The 19484-nt window shown below is 34.0% G+C and overlaps 1 protein-coding gene across 1 annotated transcript; it reads left to right on the top strand.

Annotated features, from left to right (window-relative positions):
* The first annotated feature begins 4662 nt into the window (after positions 1-4662).
* Positions 4663-19231, top strand: LOC148943739 (uncharacterized). Its single transcript, XM_089101220.1, has 4 exons — positions 4663-4770; positions 6855-6999; positions 13308-13445; positions 17877-19231. The coding sequence occupies exons 1-4, from the start codon at positions 4663-4665 to the stop codon at positions 19190-19192; spliced, it is 1707 nt and encodes a 568-aa protein (XP_088957346.1). The 3' UTR covers positions 19193-19231.
* The last annotated feature ends 253 nt before the right edge of the window (positions 19232-19484 follow it).

Genomic DNA, 19484 nt, shown 5'->3' with positions numbered 1-19484 from the left:
CAGATTTATTTTTATTAGTCACTTTATTGAATGTCACAGAATCTTGAAAGCCTTACAAGTATTAATAATAGACTCTGGCTCTGGGCTGTCCAATCATTTGGCAGCCAGAATCTTTTTGTAAATTCAATGAAAATATACTGTTTTTAAACTATCATGGCCTCAATTCTATAAATAAACATAAGTATGAAAAATATCTCTTTTCTTTTTTTTTTTTTTTTTTTTTTGTTCATAAAGTAGTTGAAGCAGCTAAAAGAAATAATGTTCCTGGACTCGTAGTTTCGACTTTAATTCTGATTCTGAAAATTTTATTTTTCTAGTTTACCAAATTTTTGAAGAAACAAAACTATTGTGTAATTTTACTGTGAAATTTTATTTACGCTTAAAATCAATGTCAACGCTTATAATACAGTTTAATATGAAATACATTTACTTGATTTTAAGAACTCCATTTGTTTAAAATATCAAGAGAAATTGTTATCCGAGTTCTAATGATCTTGACTGCTGAAGAAGGTGAGTCGAGACCCTCAAATGCCTGCTATTAAAATAAAATTGGCTTTACAGAGCTTGAAAGGAATCATTATGGCTTGTGTGTTTCTATAGACTTAGTTCTTCCATTCTCGTCTCTTAAACTAGAGTACTATATAGTACAGTCAATCTAAATTAATTTTATGGGCTACCTCAAATAAATTGTAACAGTTTTATTTTGATATCATTGTAACCAGAATTAAAAAAATTTTTTCAATATATAAGAAATCTGCCAAAATTGGTCAAAGCAAAATTGAAGTTTTTCTGTAATTTATTCTGAAATTACAACTTAAAAAATAACAATTGGGGCTTCTAAAAGTTGTCGATAAGAAAATACTGTACATATATCACGAATATGGAATCAATTCTGTTTTTTTACTCTCCCTGATTTGCCCCCCCCCCACCAAACACACACGCGCACAGGATAAAACGTGCATTAGTATAAACTTGATATTGCAAAAAATTGGATCCGCACAGAGAAAAATTTACACTTCTTATTCCAAATTGCTTGGGAAACCCTTTGTCCTAGTCTCTTGCATATCCCCCCCCCCCAACGCACACCAAATCATAGAAATGATTTATCACCCTTCTCAAAAATGTCTTTGGTATGTAATGTTCTTCAACACTCGTGGTAAGAAATTATTTAATAGATGCAGTCATGCTCATGAACAAGATTACACATTTTGCCCGCATTCGAGTTTAAAAGAAGACAAATTCAAGTGCATTATACCTGATCTTCCATATTCCTCATTGATATCTTGAATTTCCTGAAGTTTTGCCCCTCCTATTTTGATGTTTTGGGGTTTGGGAAAAATACTGCTGTTTATTATGGAGTCAAACTGCATGAAATTATTTCTGACAGTCAGATTTAACATATGGTGGACAGCGTTGATCACAACGTTTGGGCTCTTGATTGTTGAAACACCTCTCGTGGCATGGACTTAATTGCTTCTATACCCCTAGTGCTAATAGTCTTCTGAAAAAGTGTGGATAGGCATGAGGTTGCAGCTGAGGAAATAAATGTGACTGGAAGAGTCTTAGTTGTCCATAGAAAGTCAAACAATTTTGTCCTTTTCATAATTAATTATGATTTTCTTCATTCAGGATCCAAAGAATATGAGATTTAAAACTTACATAGTATTTCGCTCTCATGCTGTGGCACCTCTAAAAACCTAAGCAATGTTGGATTAAAACATTGCAATCAGTAACGGTCAGTGGCCATCTTAGTAAAGCTAACATTTTCTTTTTTGCTATGATTTGCCTTCCTTCAAGCAACGAATTGTATCCTTTCTACACTGACATTCATTGCGCAAAATGATGAATAGTATGGGTTAACTCTGGTTGTAACGTTTAGCCAGCCATTGTGTTTGAATTCCAAGAATTTTATTGCTGCAGAAGAACCTTCTAGTAGCAGCGCATAACTAGTGGATAGACTAGAAGGAATCCACATCCTTTGGGTTTTGTCAGTGCTACTGGGATATTTGATGGATGGATCTGGCCTGGAAAAAATTTTAGAATTAATGTTCAATTGTGTTACAATTCCTTATCTTCGAAGTGATAAGGCTATTTCTTAAGTACTGCGAGCCCATGCCATTCAAGACATTGTTATTAACTGGATTCAGGTGTAGAACTTGAATTGAATGGAGAACTTTCATTGAAAACAGTTGAGCTTAGTGAAATCAAAGACTATATCAGAAAGTAATAGATGGACAAGCTTCTTTTAAACATATCTCTTAGGCTTTCAGTCTCAAAATCAAAGCTTCTCCCTTTCCTCTTAAATCAGAATGAAGTCAGGAGAGTTGAAAAGGAAAACTGTGGATGGAGCACATGGACATAGTTGTCATTCATTCATATGTCTTCATGGCTGAGTATATAGGTGAATGGAAATTTCATTTACGAACAAGCTTTTGACATGCTCCCACACGTTGCAGATGCTGGTCATAACAGCTACACAAAGTTGGAATGACACTACCTACAGCAGAGTTTTAACAGACTTGATCATACATGCCAAACTCTTTCCTAGTCGTTCAAAAAAGGCTTGTATCTTGTTAAAAGATCAGACATATATTGAGTCTGTGCAAGTACAGAATTTTTCGTAGAACAATAACTGGTGAAAAGTCTGAAAACAGCAACCGGATTGAATAGAGATTGAAGAATGACAAGAGAGCATAGACTTCAGTTGGTCATGGGATGTCCAGCAGTTGCTTATGTCATTTTTTTGATGCAAGAACTGCCGGATTTTTTGCAAACAGGACAAAGTCTTGTATTTCAGGCTAGCAGAGAGGCTGCAGAGACGTGCAAATATTTATTGATTTTGTCAAGTAGATGTCCCCTTTTGAGGATGATCTGCTACCATTTTGAAACCTTGCTTTTGGCTTGACTGCTGTAGAAAATGTAGAACATCAACAAAGCAGTGGAACTCAGGAAAAAAATTGCGGAGAGAATGGTAGGCAAATCTATGAACAAGCACTCGTTTAAAAAGAAGAACCAGCCAGTCCTTATAGACCCTTCATTGCTGTGTAAGTGTATTCTAACGGGATCTTAATGACTGAATATGGACTAAGAATCTTCAATTAAACATGAACCTTGTTCCTATCCTGCATTGATTTTTTATGATTCTGGCTTGTTCCGAAAACCAAATAAAGCAGAGCCACCAAAAAGCTATCAAGTGACTTTTAGAAATTGATGTTATTGGGTTAAAATATAGCCTGATCAGCACCAATGTCTTAGACAGGAACTCTTTTCTTCACATGATTCCCTAGGCAAAGAAAGAAAAATATTCGAAGATAATAGACTGATGCTGAAACTATGTTTAATCAGAATGTCTATATACTATTATTATCTTGGATAACTACGACATAGGTGCTTCGATGAAAGATGACTTATTTTAGGAGAAACTGTATCACTTGACTGGAAGTACCGTTTAATCAAGAAATGAGACGGACCACCAAAAAAGGGGAATTTTTTTTTTTGTGCATGAATAATAAAGCCGTTTTGCCAGTAGGCTATACTGTCTGATTATTTATGAGGTAAAGGTCTGAGAACCATCAAAGATAAGGTGACGCTGACTTGCTTAATGTTGTTGCAGCGGTTGAGCATTTAAAGACTGTGAACACTTTATTTATTGGTGACCATACCGACTTGTTTGTGCTGTTACTTTATCACTGTATTCCATAAGGTTTTCCTGAAAGCTGAACCTAAGGTAACCACTTCAGGTGCAACGTGAAGGATTGAAGCCATTGTTGAGAAAATTGGGAAGGGAAATTTGAGAATTTTTTCCTTTTCTCATGCAATTCTTGGCTGTGACACAATTTCCCTCCTAGATAAAAGCAGTGGTTGCGCTTAACCAATTGAAAAACATAGAACAGTTTAGAAAAAATGATTCGATATTTTCCTGACTTGAGGCTTCGGAAGAAGAAGTAAAAGTACCAGGAGAGGCTGCATTTTGTATATTGTATATGTAAAATCTACCGACAATCCTGATAGTTACTAACACCAAGTCTTTCAGAAGAAAATAGCATCATCTACAGCGGCCGTCTATCCCACAGAAGTACTTTTTTTTTTAGCAGCAGTGAAATTTCACTATTTCCGAACTTGTCCTTATCTACCAGATTTGGGCAGAACTCCAGACCCCTGCGCTTTCTCCTGATACTTGAAGATGCAATCTCCAGAGCAGCATTAAATTAACATGGACAAAACTTTTCATCAGTCCCAGTCAAATTTTTTTCTGTAGTTCTGTAATTTCCTAGACGGATTTATTCACATCTATATTTATACTTGAGTTAGGGGCGGGGACTAAACAGGAACGTTTGAAACAAGAACAAAGTGGACATTCATAATCTACATATAATTTGGACACCAGATTTACCTATTATCAACTTTCTTTGTCTGCAAATTAAGTCGTTTTTAAAAAGTTGTCATTTTAAAAGAAAAGACAGAAAATAATCAGTTCCACCTCGTCCGGTTTTGGCTGATTTTTTTATATGTTTGCCATAATTTTTTCCGGTCCAAACAGTACCAAAATAAAAACTGTTGAAATTTATTTGAGGCTAGACTTTAAATTGACAAGAGGCTACTTATATCCAAGTGTTGTTTAAGGTTTTGCAAGCATTATTATCTCTTTTCAGATATCGTCCTATGGACTTACCCCAAATTCCAATCACCCTGTCCGAGGCTTCTGTTGTCAAAATTGGTAAGTTTTCCAGTTACATTTTTTGGAACAAAATAAAAAGAAAGCTGATTTATGTATGAAATTATTATTTATGTGTGATGCGACATGTATAGCCGGTGTGGTCTTAGATAGTATATAAAGTATTTAAGCTGATCTGTGTGCCTGCCAGAATTGTTTTTGAAAGGTCAACTTTGGTCTTATATCTTCACTGTATTATTGTATTTTTCAAAAGTATTTTTAGATGTTATCAAAGTGACTTGACAATTTCGAAGACAGTTACCTATAGTACAAGTGATAAGGGTGCAATGTTTTATTGCTATTCATTTTTACCAAAGGCATTTCGTCTGGTATACACTTTAGAGGGGCCTCTTTCAATTTGAAATTCGGAGTTCTTTTGCTTTTATTAATATTCAAAATTTTTCGGTTGGAAACTCCCCCCGTCCCCAATCACACACTCGCCCTCTTTTTCCCAAATGTATTCCGTCAATATTTTGAAATAGCCATTTTGTTCAAAATAGTCCAAAGATCAGATAAAAAAACTTATGAGCTCAACACAACCCCCAACATTCGGGGGAAAGTGCTGTAAATTATTACCCAAGGGTATATAGGACATTTAAGGAAGGGGTGGTTCTCTAAAATTTGGAGAACACTCGTTTGTTTGGAAGTTGAACTTGCAGTTTCTTTTTAAATGGTTTCGGAGCATCGTCAGGGCAACTATCTCTTCCCTCACCCACTTTACCAATCATGTAACCTATCATATAATATAAAAAAATAAGATTTTAATCACATAATTTTGTAAGTTTTTTATTACCGTACTATTATTTCTTTTCTCATTTTTTTCTCAACATACTGTATAATTAAGCAAATTTTTAACTTTCATTATTTTCATTCCGCTCAGAAAGAGGCTAAGAATTTTTCGTGACTGAATTACTAAGAATAAAATATAAAATTGCCATTAGTGCGCAGTTAGTGTTGACATTTAAATTTAGATAACATTTCGGACATACGCCGAGTAACTATTTGTTTGTTGATATTCACCGGTAAAGGTCAAGATTCTCCGGATTTTCACCTGAGAAAATCAATTTTGTTTTTGTACAAGTATCTCATCTGCACTTTGAAGTCAACTTAACCAGGGAACTTTGCTTTGATAAAATTGGCACATCAAAAAAGGCAGCCAACACAAAATAAAACCATAAAAAACTCGAAATTTGGAGAGTTGATCTGCACAAGGGTTGCCCTGTAAAAACTCGACTCAAGTAAAATCAAGAAGAGGAGAGAAGGGAGCAGAAGAGTAGAGGTTTTAGAGAGGAAAAAGAGATTTTGTTAGTTTAGGAATAAATGAAACTACGAGATGATGAAGAGAATAATGTTTGGTAAAATGAACGACGGACATAATGAACGGAAAAACTGTGAGTAAAATGGCTCAATAGGATAGGGAATGGCCCAAAAATCCATTAAGAATCATGATTTGTCCAGAAATAGGGCGAGCCCAGGCTTTGTTAGAGGCCACCTAAACAAAACAGAACCATGAACAAGAGCTTCAAGTAATAGAAATATTGCCACAGAAACTGGAAAAGAGAATTTACCAATAAACTGTCAAACAATAAGTAGTGGTTTATACAAAAATCAATTACAATTAAATTTTTTAATATTAAGCATTGTTGATCTTTTTGCTGTGATTTTCTTTTCTTGATTTTGTAACAACACGAATGAAATAAAAAGTCATTTTGTGATCAGGTGAAAGTGTTTGAACTGAGCAAACTTTTTTCAGTTATGGCTAAAAATCCCTCTAAAGCTGAACTAGATGCTATAGAATTGTGTCTTCAGAACTATTCAATTTTGTTTCATTTTGACTAGATGCAACTAACCCTGTCAATGTCATTTAACGTGTTATCAAGACCGTACACAGGATTTTTTTTCGGAGGGGGTTTTACTAGAATATTTTTTTTCGGGGGGAGAGTTACACAAAAAACGCATAAAAAATTATTTTATATCCATTTTTGTTACGTTTTTACGATTCAAACAAACATGTTGGGGGGTGTCAAACCCCCCTAATCTCCGCTCCTCCCTTGGTACCGCCTTGCTGGTTAGTATTGTGTTTGTGCGAGTAATCGTACCTATTATTTGTTTTATTTTATAAGATGCTTAATCAAATCAGTGGGAGCAGCTCTTTGAAAGTTCTGACCATTTGCTGTCCCCTAAACGTGTAAGTGCTACTCTAAATACTTTTCCTGGCGTTTCAGGACGTTGTAAACTTGAAACTGACACCCAGGAATCGGGAGCAACGTGTTCGGATAATGAAGGTACATCTGTAACATTTGTTTACATTAGACTAAAATAAACCAAGTTATATTTTGGTAAAAAGACTAAGCAAGGGCAAGTACGATTTAATTCAAGGAATTTAGTCAAATCTTAAGGTGGAATGTTTCTCTTTTTTATTCAAAAGTGTTGTTGTTTGCTTTGCTAGTTTTGTTATCTAGTGGGAAGATTTTAAAGATTGTAAATATTACCTTTCAAAAAGCAGGAGATTATGGGTTAAAAGTTTAGTGTTTATATTTTTTCTAAATAATGATTGAGTTTTGTTTATTATTCTAATTTCATTGTGATATTTTAATTTTGAATCAAGCAGAAAATGGGCCGTTTTGGTAAGAACTGATCCTCATTTTCTAAATCCTTTATGAAGAAGATGATCGTGCTCTGACGATTTATTCTTGCTTGCAGGTTCTTACGGAATAGTGGGTCCACCGACCTGCAAATGATGCCAACAAAATACTGCAAAGATGACAGAGGTGTAACATTTGGGATGTTACAGGAGCCAGAATTGTTTCCTAATGTGTACCTCAATGCTAAAGTTTTTGACAACCTCTCGAAATTTTAAATGATGGTTTGCATTAACAAATTTTTGTAAGAAAAAAAAACTCGATTTGTTATACTTTAATCAGCTCATCAATAAATATTGATCAGCATTAACAGGAATTTATCGGTCTTGGATTAAAGGAAAATAGTCAGATATAATAAATATATATGCTATTCAACCATCGTTTTAGTTTTATTGTGAATCTGAAGACTCCCAATGTTGGTTATTTATCTGGGTCTGTTAATTTTTCATATGAATAAGGGTTAAATCAACTTGAATAACAATCCGTTCCTCTTTAGATGCTTTAGATTATGATTTACGTATTTGTTGGTTTTAGATGATTTTTAATATGTGTTTTGTTGCAGAATTTGAAGGTACCTTGGCAAGTGAAACCGGGACATTCGGGATTAACGCTGGGACACCAACTACCTCTTGGAATTTCGCAAAGTTTTTCTGCATCCGCCGATATTCTAGGACTACTGGGTCGATACGATTACGCATGGGGAAAAAACTCGCATCCGTGATTTTTATTTTGGCATTAAATAAAAAAATTCCACATTTTTGCAGATAGGACCTTGAAATTTTTATAGTAGAGTTCTCTGATACGCTGAATTGGACGGTGTTATTTTCATTAGAGTTCAATGACTTTTAGGGGGCGTTTCCCCCTTTTTTCGAAAATAAGGCACATTTTCTCAGGTGCGTAACTTTTGATGGGTAAGAGTAAACTTAATAAAAATTCATATATTTGAAATCCGCATATAAATCTGATTCTTTTGATGTATCTATTGGTGTTTCGGTTTCTATTAAGCCGAGTCACGTCGTAATTACATTTTGTTAACATAAACATCTTTATTTTCTAACAACAACTTTTTGTAAAACATTATTCTTTATTTTTTCCTGAGTGGGATGTGGATAATCACCACACAAACACCTTCCTCTTCTCGCTATTGGTTTTAGTACTTAAAAAAAAAACTTCTGATTGTTCTAGTAAACCGAACATTGTGCTTCAGGAGTTTTTAACAAAGAATTGGAACTAAACTCAAGCTTCGGCGTCAAGAGTAAGGTGTTGAGGATGGGGCAACCCCCACATATACATAATAATGTCTGATTGTATTAAGTTTTAATAAGTTTTCTTACTTCCAGTTGACGAAATTTGTTTTTTCATTTGATTTCTGATTGTCTCTTAGAGAATCCCAGGAAATCCGAATTCACCTCCACAGGAATCTCCCCCTTCCCTGAAGAAATATTTTCACGAATATTCACTCTCGGGACTAAATTAACACACACACTTATCTTTAACATGTCCATGTGTAAAACTGAGTCGGCCTAATCAAACCAAGACGCAAAAAAATATTTTCGTATTGGACACCTGAAATATTCCCCCATTTCAACTTTTACCCTGAAATTTTTACTCCCTGTACACTTCCCTCCCCGTATCCAATTCTCCCTTTGGAAAAAAACATCAGACCCTTCCCCCCCCCCCAAAAAAAATGGGCATTCTTCCCAATACCCAATGCAATAACGTTTACACACCTGTTGTAGCAATGTGGATTGATGTTCTACTTGCCAATACGGAGCACCAGGGTTTGATCCCCGTTGCTGCCATAGTTGGTGACAAGCCTGCTACATTTCTCTGTAAAAATACCCAGCAACTGAAACGTTGACTCGACGTCCTATGCGCCATCAACGGCTCAGGAGGATCTTTATCCCTTTTTTTATCTTATACGTATACAATTGGAAAATTTTACAAATTTAGACCTTTCTATAAGGGCTCTAGGGGGAATTTGTTACCTCAAATGTATATTTGTTGGGTTTTTCAACTATGCTGAACAGAAAGGGCATCTCAAAATTTTAATCAGACCAAATTAGGAGAAAAAGGGCGGGGGAAGGGGGCTAGTTGTCTTCCAGAAATTTTGATCACATAAAAAAGAACTACAAGTTTTAATGTTCTTTTGAATGAGCCCTCGATTTAGTATCTAGGGACCCGGGGTCATCACGATTACAACTGAAAAAAAAAAAATGAAACCACTTCGGTTATAGTTACTTTAGCAAAAAATAACGAGTCAAAACGTTTCTAATATATGAGCTTGAAATATATGTAAGAATTTTTTATTATATGATGAATCTGATGGTTTGATTTTAAATAGTATTGGTAAATAAATCATCGCTTGTTTTTTTATTGTTTTTTTTTTATTTCGTATATGTCACTACGTATGTGAGTTGCGTCTCCTCCCAGTCAGGTTCTCCCCTTAGTCAATATATTAATCTTTAATCTAAAGTTCAAATTTTGTTCGAACCACAAATCTCTGAATCGCAACGTCCGTTTAACCAGAATAGATAGCTCTTTTCAAAGTACTAAAAAAAAACTCTACCGTAAAGATTGAGGAATTGACTGGGGGATGAAACCCCTCATGTACGTAATAATTTCTTTACATTTTTAATTTTAATTTTGCTCCTTATTTTCATTTTAAAAAACTTTTTTTTTAATTAAATATCTGATCGTTTTTTAAAAAATGATGTAAATTCGGTACCCCTTTAAGAAATTTGCCACTGTTCACCCGTACGCAGCACCCCAGTCCTGCTACTTCTCTGTGACCTCCTCCTCTTATCCCCTCCCACCCGTAAAAAGTCCGTAGGAAAAAGGCGGGGTGCTTCCCCATAACGACAGAACTATGTAGATAATGGGCAAGGTACATAACTTGCAGCCCTTCCACTGGGAAGTTTGGGGGATTAAGTCATCCTCAAGGACATATTTATTAGATTTTTGACTATGCTGAACAAATTGGTTACCTGAAATTTGTATTGGTTGACTTCGGGAAAAAAATGAGCGTAGGTGGGGGCCAAGTTGCCGTCCAAATTTTTTTGGTCACTTAAAAAGGGCACTAGAACTTTTAAAATTTTTTTGAATGAGCCCTCTCACGATATTCTAGGACTACTGGATCGATACGATCACCCCTGGGGAAAAAAAACAAACACGCATCCGGGATCTTTCTTCTGGCAAAAAATGCGAAATTTCATATTTTTGCAGATAGGAGCTTGAAACATCTACTGTAGTATTTTCTGTTACCCTGAATCTGATGGTGTGATTTTTATTAAGATTCTTTCATTTTTGGGGATTGTTTCACGTTTTTTCAAAAGTAAGACAAATTTTTTTGATAGGTAAGACTTTATAACGTTTGATGAGAAAAACTAAACGTGATGAAGCTTATATATCTTATTTCAGCATAAAATTCGATTCTCGTGATGTACCTATTGGTATCCAAATCCCCTTTTTTAGAGTTTCTACAAATGTTGAGCCAGATTGATCTTTACTTCAAGTTCGTTGCCACAAACTGTTTGAAAGCAGCTTGACTTTGTCAAAATTAATTAACAGTTGTAATTTAATGAATTTTCCAACCTCAGCTTTGGCTCATATTTTTGATGGCCCCTTTTGATAAAGAGACTTGATTTTTTCTTAGACTAAAGGGAGAAAATTCGGAACAGAATCATTAGAATTTTCACGCATCTTTAAAACACCTTTAGGCTTGCGTTTTTCACAAGTTTTCTAACACCGATGTCCCTACAGGTGGTTTTAGAGAAGAAGGGGTAAGGGGGCACTCACCCCGGGTGTAGAAATTTTAGGGGTGAAAATTTGAAATAAATAATCTAACCCTTGGACTATCCGTGTGTGGACTCCCTCTTGCCCCCACCCCCAATAAAAATGCCAGAGCAACGCTCCTGGTGTTTACTAAAGTGGGTTTGCTGTCTAGTTGGAAGATTTTCAAAATAGTAAATATTAATTTTTTAAAAGCTAGAAATTATAACTTACAACTGCAGTGGTTATAAAATTTGTCTTTATTAAATTAAAGTAGAGGTCATAGTTGGCAGTAAATTACTTACTTACTAAAAATACTTATATGATAATACTTAATACTAACTATGAGTATAAGCAAATTGAAGTGGCCAGAGCCGTCACTGCTTTTTCTGAAGGATAGCCCATACCCATGGACTATCCGTATGTGGACCCCCTCTTGCCCCTACCCCCAATAAAAATGCCGGAGCAACGCTCCTGGTGTTTACTAAACTGTGTTTTCTGTCTAGTTGGAAGATTTTCAAAATAGTAAATATTAATTTTTTTAAATCTAGAGATTATAACTTACAACTGCAGTGTTTATATTTTTCTAAATTAAGATTTAAATCTATTTATTATTTTGATTTCAAGATGGTTATTTATAAATTTTGAAGCCAACAGAAAATTGGGCGTTATGGTTAGAACTGCCTCCCAGAAAGTTTCACTATAGAATTTTAATTTGCTTAAATCACTAGATTCAAACAAGAATACATAATTAATTTTCTGGAGTAGTTTAAAACTGAAATGATATATTTTTATTTGTAGTCAGTGCATGACCAACCGGAGACATATTTTTCTTCACCTTAATCATATTGGAAACAAAATAAAGTGTTGACACTGCATTCGTCTTAGACTAATATTACAAACCGGGAATTCAAAATAGACAAACAGACTAAAAAAAGTTGCAAGCCCCTCCTCGACAAAAATGTGTTCTTTGTAATTGTTAAATCTCATTTCTTTCCCTTAAATATTTTGAATGAAAGATCTTAAGCCGAACTGGCCAGCCATGACAAAAAACCAACAAAAAGAAAAATCTCTCAAAAACAAACAAACGAGACTGTGGCCAGTGGAGGGAAAAGAAAACAAAAAAAACAAAACAACGCGGATATTTCGCCTGTATACAAACAAGGCGTCTTAAGCACGAAAGACACACAATAAGAACGAGATAAAACTAAAAACCAATAAAACCACCACCAAAAAAAAAAAAAAAAAAATGTACACGCTGCTCAAACAGATCCACGTAGGGAAAAGATGCTAATATAGAGTTAATTCAGTGAGGACACCAGAGTAACTGAGGAAAAATAAAAAACTGTAAATTACTCTAATTATTCAGTTGTGAAATAATCCTTTTGTTAGCTATTACTGAAGCAAACCGTTTTGGTCTAGCAGGTAAAATAGTCCCCTGGTGATTATTTAAAATCTTTACTCCCTTATTGACTGTTGACTGTTATTAATGTTTGTGTTATGTTTTTATTCGAATAAATTGAATTGAATTGAATTGAATTGATTCACTCTTTAGAAGGTTATCATAAATTGGGTCAATATTTAAATTACCCGTGTCCCTATTTATGGAGAGGTTAGTAAACATATGTTTTTTAATTTCTATGGCTTCCCTGGCCCATTGGGTGTACCCCCTATCATTAGAAATAGCCAAGGCTTCATCAAATTTTACAAAATGATCTGGTTGAAGCCAAATATGTTCTGCTAAAGCTGAAACGAAAGTTTCTGGAGGCTTGCTTAATTGTAGGGTTTTTTTCAATTGAGTTTCGGTGTTCAATAAACCTTTCAACAAATTGTTGGTGAGTCCTACCAATATAGAACTTCCCACAAGAACAAGGAATTTTATACACCCCACTTACTAAATTTCCCCGAGTTAAATCCTTACCAGAACTAAAAAAAACTACCCATTGGCCTCAGCGATTGGAAACATGTATCAAAACCAAATTTATGTAAAACCCGTGAAAGTTTCTCACCCAAACCAGGTACCATATGTACCTGGTTTGGGTGAGAAACTTTCACGGGTTTTACGTGAAATTTACGTAAAACACGTTTGTCATATGAATAAGGGTCATATGACTTTCAATAGCAGTATATTCCTCGTATTTGATTGTTTTAGATATCTTTTAATTTGTGTTTTGTTGCAGAATTTGAAGGTACCTTGACAAGTGAAACCGGAACATCCAGTTTGGGATTGCCGTTGGGACATCAATTACCTCTTGGAATTTCACAAAGTTTTTCTGCATCCCCCTCTGACTCCCAGGAAAGGGATAGCCGTAATGAAGGTACATCTTGAATATACAGTGATAATTTAGTTTACAAAATAGGCTGTTTCATATTATAATTTGCAAGTCCCTTTGACAGGAAAGTAAAAAGAAATATGAATATGAATCACGGTAAAGAAAATCTCTAAGGAGAGTTGGAGCAAATCCTTAGACATTTCAATGTGGGTCAAACATTTCCCTTTTTTAGTCCCATCGTCAACAGTAATAAGGGAATGCAAGTTTTTTATATTTTCTTGCTTTCTCAACCAGAATAAACTAATTTAAAAGATTTTTTTAATGTCATAAATACAAGTGGAGGAAATATTGCAATTATCATTAATGGTTACGGGTTTTGTTATGAACTTTATTAGATATTGTTTTCCTAAGACGGAAGTAAATGAAACATAAGTAAATTGCTAAATTATGGAAAAGTCATGTATCGTCTTACTGAGTGCATTTCAAGCAACTATCTGAGCGAAAAATGTGGTTTAGCCCTGCTTTCCAGGGTTATAGTGAGTGAAAGCTTGAGATTCCTAGAACAGGTTCTGTGAATGAAGGATGACAGACTGCCAAAGACTGGCTTTATCAGCCTACTGTCTAGGGCCAAAACGAAAAGCAACCCCATTTTTCCTCGAATGGGGAGGTTGTAAGAAAAGATTTAAAGGAATTTGGAACTTCCTGGGAAGTTGTTAAGAGGAAGGTTTTGAATACATTGGGATTGAGCAGGGGCGTTCTTAGCTGTATTTGCCTCAGGTGGCTTGTTACTGTAGTGAGCTGATAGTAGTAGAAATTGAACGGAAGAATCCTAAAACGATCTTAATTTAAAATTGATCATCCACTCAAAGCTTAAAATAATAAAAATTACCACAAATTGAATGAGTTATTTCAAGTAAAGGATACCTTCCCTACCGGCTAGCCTGAATGTTTTCTTATTCAGACTGGCTGTTGTTGGCCCGTGGTATCGTTGAGGGGGGGGGCAGGCAATCCATTCCCCCCTCAATAATTTGGACAAAAGATCGTTGATTAACGTAAAAAATGTTGATTTCATTAAGCTTAAAAATAGTTATTTACTTTTTTCACATTATTTTTTTTATTTAATGAATCCTTTGTACTTATATAAAAAATGTAAAAAAAAAAAAAGGTTAATCTTCCTCTTGTCTTCTACTTCAATATTCATACAAATATAGCACAATAAAAAACTTATAATAACGGAACTAGGATAGCCTATTTAATGGCAAAGTTGAAAAAGTGTGCAATACTTTCTCTTTCGCCACGTTTGCTCATGTCAAATTTTTTCTCCGGATAGGAGAGGGTATTTTACTTCCTAAAATCTATCAGTGCAGTATAAGATCTCCTTGTTTTACAACATTCAAAAATGGATAAGAATAAACCCTCTACATCTGCAAATAGGACAGAAATGGGATCACTTTAAAACAAGAAGTCATAGGAAACCAGAATATTATTCATTGAAAACATGAAAAGAAATCATCAAAAAAGAAAATAAGACTTTGAGCTTTTTATAATAATATATGTAGCCTACTGTTGCTAGATTGGTCAAATCGGTTGTAGCTTAGTCATAGAAGTTGGTAGGGATGATTGGTCAGCTCCAGAAATCCTTTAATTTTTTACTTCCAATATTTAAATCAAAACTTCAAATTCTTTTATTTGCAATTGAAACGCCTAGTGACAACTTATTACGTCCTATTCCTTGGGTTTTTGATTCATGTATTAACCCATAAATGTAAAATTTCCTCTTTGTGCAAGGCCGTATTAACTTTTTGCTATTTCTAGATATTTCTTTTAATCAGCTCCAAAAAAAAAATTGACATTAACGTATCGACGAGTATTATTATTATTAATTGCATTTCACTCAATGCTAGTGCCATTTACAGCTGAAAGATGCAGCTTAATGACGTGATTCTATTGTGGGTTGGAATAGTGCGTAGTTCAACTGCGAGATTTTACCTGCTTTAAACTTTTAAACCCACAAAATTTCTAGTCTTGATCGATTCCAGGTTGAGGGTAAATAATTGTACCTTATTTTGGGTTTTAGATGGGTGTATGAAGATTTCAATTTTACAATATACTGTCAAAAGTTCATCAAAGGGCAGTCCCCTTTGGAGCGGGACCAGGTAGAGATCGATGCACGGAGCTCCACGAAGGCTATTCATCCATATCCAAATATTTCCTTCACAATTACCTTTCCAGATTGCGAAATTTCTTAAAATCATCTTATGACCAGCTGTTCATAAGAAATAAGAATTGTCACATTGGGTAAAACCAGTAACACCGTTCATTGTTTTTCTCTATCTCCTAGTTTCTGGGGTAGTTTTAGTGATGATGGTTTATGCTTTTGGGAGCGTGGATTGGATTCCTTAAATTTGTTCCTTGACCATTTAAACAGGTTTGACAAAAATATTAAATTTACTCTAGAGTTAGAAAAACAAGATAGGCTACCCTTTTTAGATATTTTATTAATAAAGAGTTATAATATTTTACTTTTTTATATTTAAATAAAACCAACAAATAAGACATGTATTAAATTTTTTTTCATATCACAAAGTTTCAGTAAAAAAAAAAAGAAACTGTAATATCACGGTTTTAAATTTTTTAGAGATTATGGTTTCTGGATTATATTATTGTCGAAATTTTTTATCCTAAATATGTTTATCTTTACAACGTATTCCTGTAAAATCTTCACATTAAAAAATACAGGAAAGACTTATTAATTATGAAAAGGGTAGTTAAAGCGACGGTTCTCAACTTTTGGATACCACATTTTCCAATAGGAACATTTCATTACCTTACATTCCAATTCTTGGGGAAAAAATCAAACGAACTTTACTCAAATATAATATTTCAACTTGTTTTAAATCAATCAGACGACTGATTAACTTTCTAAATTCTAAAAAAGATATAACACGGAATATTTTGTCAAGCGGAATTTATAGTATCGCTTGCTTTGCGAGAAACTTTTCATTGGTCGAACACACCAGCAATTTATAGAAAGATTTATTGAGCACCGGAATTCAATAGGTCATGCTCTAAAATTTATAAGACCTCCGGACAGTTTCACTTCAGCCTTAGCAGAACATATATTTTTTTAATTCGGTCTATTTTTTGCTGTTCAAGAAGGCAACAGCCATTTGAAATGAAACAGGATCCTCTCAGTTGGCTCTTGAACTATTAGAAATAAAAAAATATATTTTTGCAGGTTTATCGATTAATAGAGATACTGGGAATATAAATATTGGTTCTGTTTATGATATATTTAAAAAAAGAACCCATATTTAAAAATAAAAATAAAGTATTGCAAAATGTCCTAGGGGTTAGTTCAAATAATAAACCTAAGCGAATAGCAGCATCAAAAGCTTTGCATAAAATTATGCCGCAATAACTTATTCCTTGTTCATTTGGTATTTTAAAATATTTAATCCAGTTACTTTTGTGAGGTGATTTTACGAAGGTAGCTCCAAGTTGTATATTTTAAGCAATTGTATATTATAATTTTAGATGAGTCTATTTTAGTTTTTTGTACATTTTTTAGTTTTATTTTTTGTTTTTTTTTTCTAAGCTGAAGACGCCTTGTTTGATACGGGTGAAATATCTGTTTTTGTTTTCTTCTTCGTTTTCATTTACTGGCTATATACTCGTTTTTCGTATTTATATTTTTCTTTTTAAACATTCTACCGCATTTTTTTATCCCAGGAATATATAAAATCATTTTGAGTGATTTGGCAAGTTTAAATATTCATTTAATCTGGAAGTGATAACAAAAATATTCAAAAGTCAAATTTATGCAGAGGAATTATGTTGACTGAACGAATTAATAATTTTGTTATCGAATATAATTTTAATGCAATATTATTTTAGAGGGGAATATTAATTTTAGTCTCATTCACGTGCTGGCTCATTCTCATTATATTTCTCTTTTTTATACCTTTAAGTAGTATTATTATACCTTTATATTATTATTATTTATAACTTTTATAACTTTTTATAATTTATATTTTTTTTATATTTTAACTTTTATAATTTATAACTTTTTTTAATAACTTTAAGTAGTAATACCTTTTAGTAACATTTTACAATTTGGTGAATTTCAACATGAGAAACTTCTAGATTTTTTGTTTTCATTTTATCGTTTAGATGGTCCTTATATGTAATTGATATTGAAAAAATAACAAAATACTGCCTATTTACTATCTGTTTCAGCCCTACTCTGTAGGGCTGATACAATTATTATTTTAATTGTGTGGAATGAAACTAGTTTGAAGCATTTCCCTCCTAATTTAGTTGATGATCGAACTTGATCCGCATTATATCTGATAGCTTAAAAACTTAAAAAGACTGGGGAGACAATCTAGATTCTACACATGCATGACTTCTGAAACGCTCACTTTTTATTTATAATTGTTATGGTAGCCTTAATTTATTTGTCTCTTACTTTAGAGATAATGATTTCTACTCTGAACAATTGTGATGATATAATTCAGCCGGAACTCTTAGGTCCAAAACTAATTGTTGTCGTGAAATGGCTGGAAGAGAAGGCTATAGAAGAATTAACTGCTGTGATCTGGCTTTGTGACTCCTGTGGGAAAATAGAGAAATCATTTTTGATGCTAGATCTTCATTTTGACACTGGCTGTGAAAAACTTTCCCCGAGAAAGTGTGATGTCTGCCCTGCAGTATTTCGTGACTATAGAGAGTTTGTTCCACATTTTATGGAACACCAAATGGGAGAAAGAGGACAATGCCCTATTTGTTTGTGTGAATTTATTGGGGATATTAGACAACATCTACTTATGGAAGGTCATTTTTCACCAAATTTGTCTGAACTAGACCTGCAGGACAATGCATTTTTAGTTGTTTCACAGAATCCTTCCACTAGCGGTTTATCACTTGCTCACTTGCATAGTAAAAACCGCAGAAAACTAGAAAGACATTCAAGAGCAAATACGAGGAAAAAACTAAATAAGTGCGATATTGGCCAGAAGTTCTTTTCTCTCTCAAGCAATTTGATTGGGCATCAGAGAGCGCATACAGGTGTAATACTTTATAAATGTCACCTATATACGAAAGATTTTTATGGATCAAGCGATTGGATTACACACCAGAGAACACACACCGGTGAAAAACCGTTTAAATGTGATGTGTGTAACAAAGTTTTTTCTCGATCAGGCAATTTGATCAAACACCAGAGAACACACACAGGTGAAAAACCGTATAAATGTGATGTGTGTAACAAATGCTTTTCTCATTCTGGCCATTTGATTAAACACCAGAGAACACACACCGGTGAAAAACCGTATAAATGTGACGTGTGTAACAAAGGCTTTTCTTCTTCAAGCGATTTGTATACACACCAGAGAATACATACAGGTGAAAAACCTTTTAAATGTGATGTGTGTAACAAAAGTTTTTCTCAATCTATTCATTTGACTAACCACAAGAGAACACATACAGGGGAAAAACCGTTTAAATGTGCCGTATGTAACAAATGCTTTTCTACTTCAAGCGATTTGTATAGACACAAGAGAATACACACAGGTGAAAAACCGTTTAAATGTGACGTATGTAACAAATGTTTTTCTCAATCAAGCAGTTTGATTGTGCACCAAAGAGTTCATACGGGTGAAAGACCGTTTAAATGTGAGGTGTGTATGAAATGCTTTTCTCGATCTCACCATTTGAACGGGCATAAAAGACTACATACAGGTGAAAAACCGTTTAAATGCATGCATGTGACAAGTTTTTTATTGTTTTAAAAAGTTTAGTTGAGAAAAAGAGTCAAACTGTAGAGTAAAGAGCGAGGCGCTGAGGAGGTGACAGAACCTTTCATACACAGAATAATTTCTGTTCGTATTAAGTTTTACTGTCACTCCTTACTTTCAGTTAAAAAACTTCTTTTTATTTATTTAATTTCTGAACGTTTTTCAACTAATGCAGGTTCGATTTGGCTCACCGTACATGAAAAATTAAAACGTTGAAACTGTGTTTAAATTTTAGTAAACATTCAAACTCTTGCGTAAGTATAAGTTATTGAGGAGGGGGCAACCC

This window comes from Artemia sp. Qi Xiang Cuo, chromosome 15 (genome assembly GCF_049724085.1).
Source record: "Artemia sp. Qi Xiang Cuo chromosome 15, ASM4972408v1, whole genome shotgun sequence".
Taxonomy (NCBI): domain Eukaryota; kingdom Metazoa; phylum Arthropoda; class Branchiopoda; order Anostraca; family Artemiidae; genus Artemia; species Artemia sp. Qi Xiang Cuo.
This window is presented reverse-complemented; position numbering and strand designations above follow the sequence as displayed.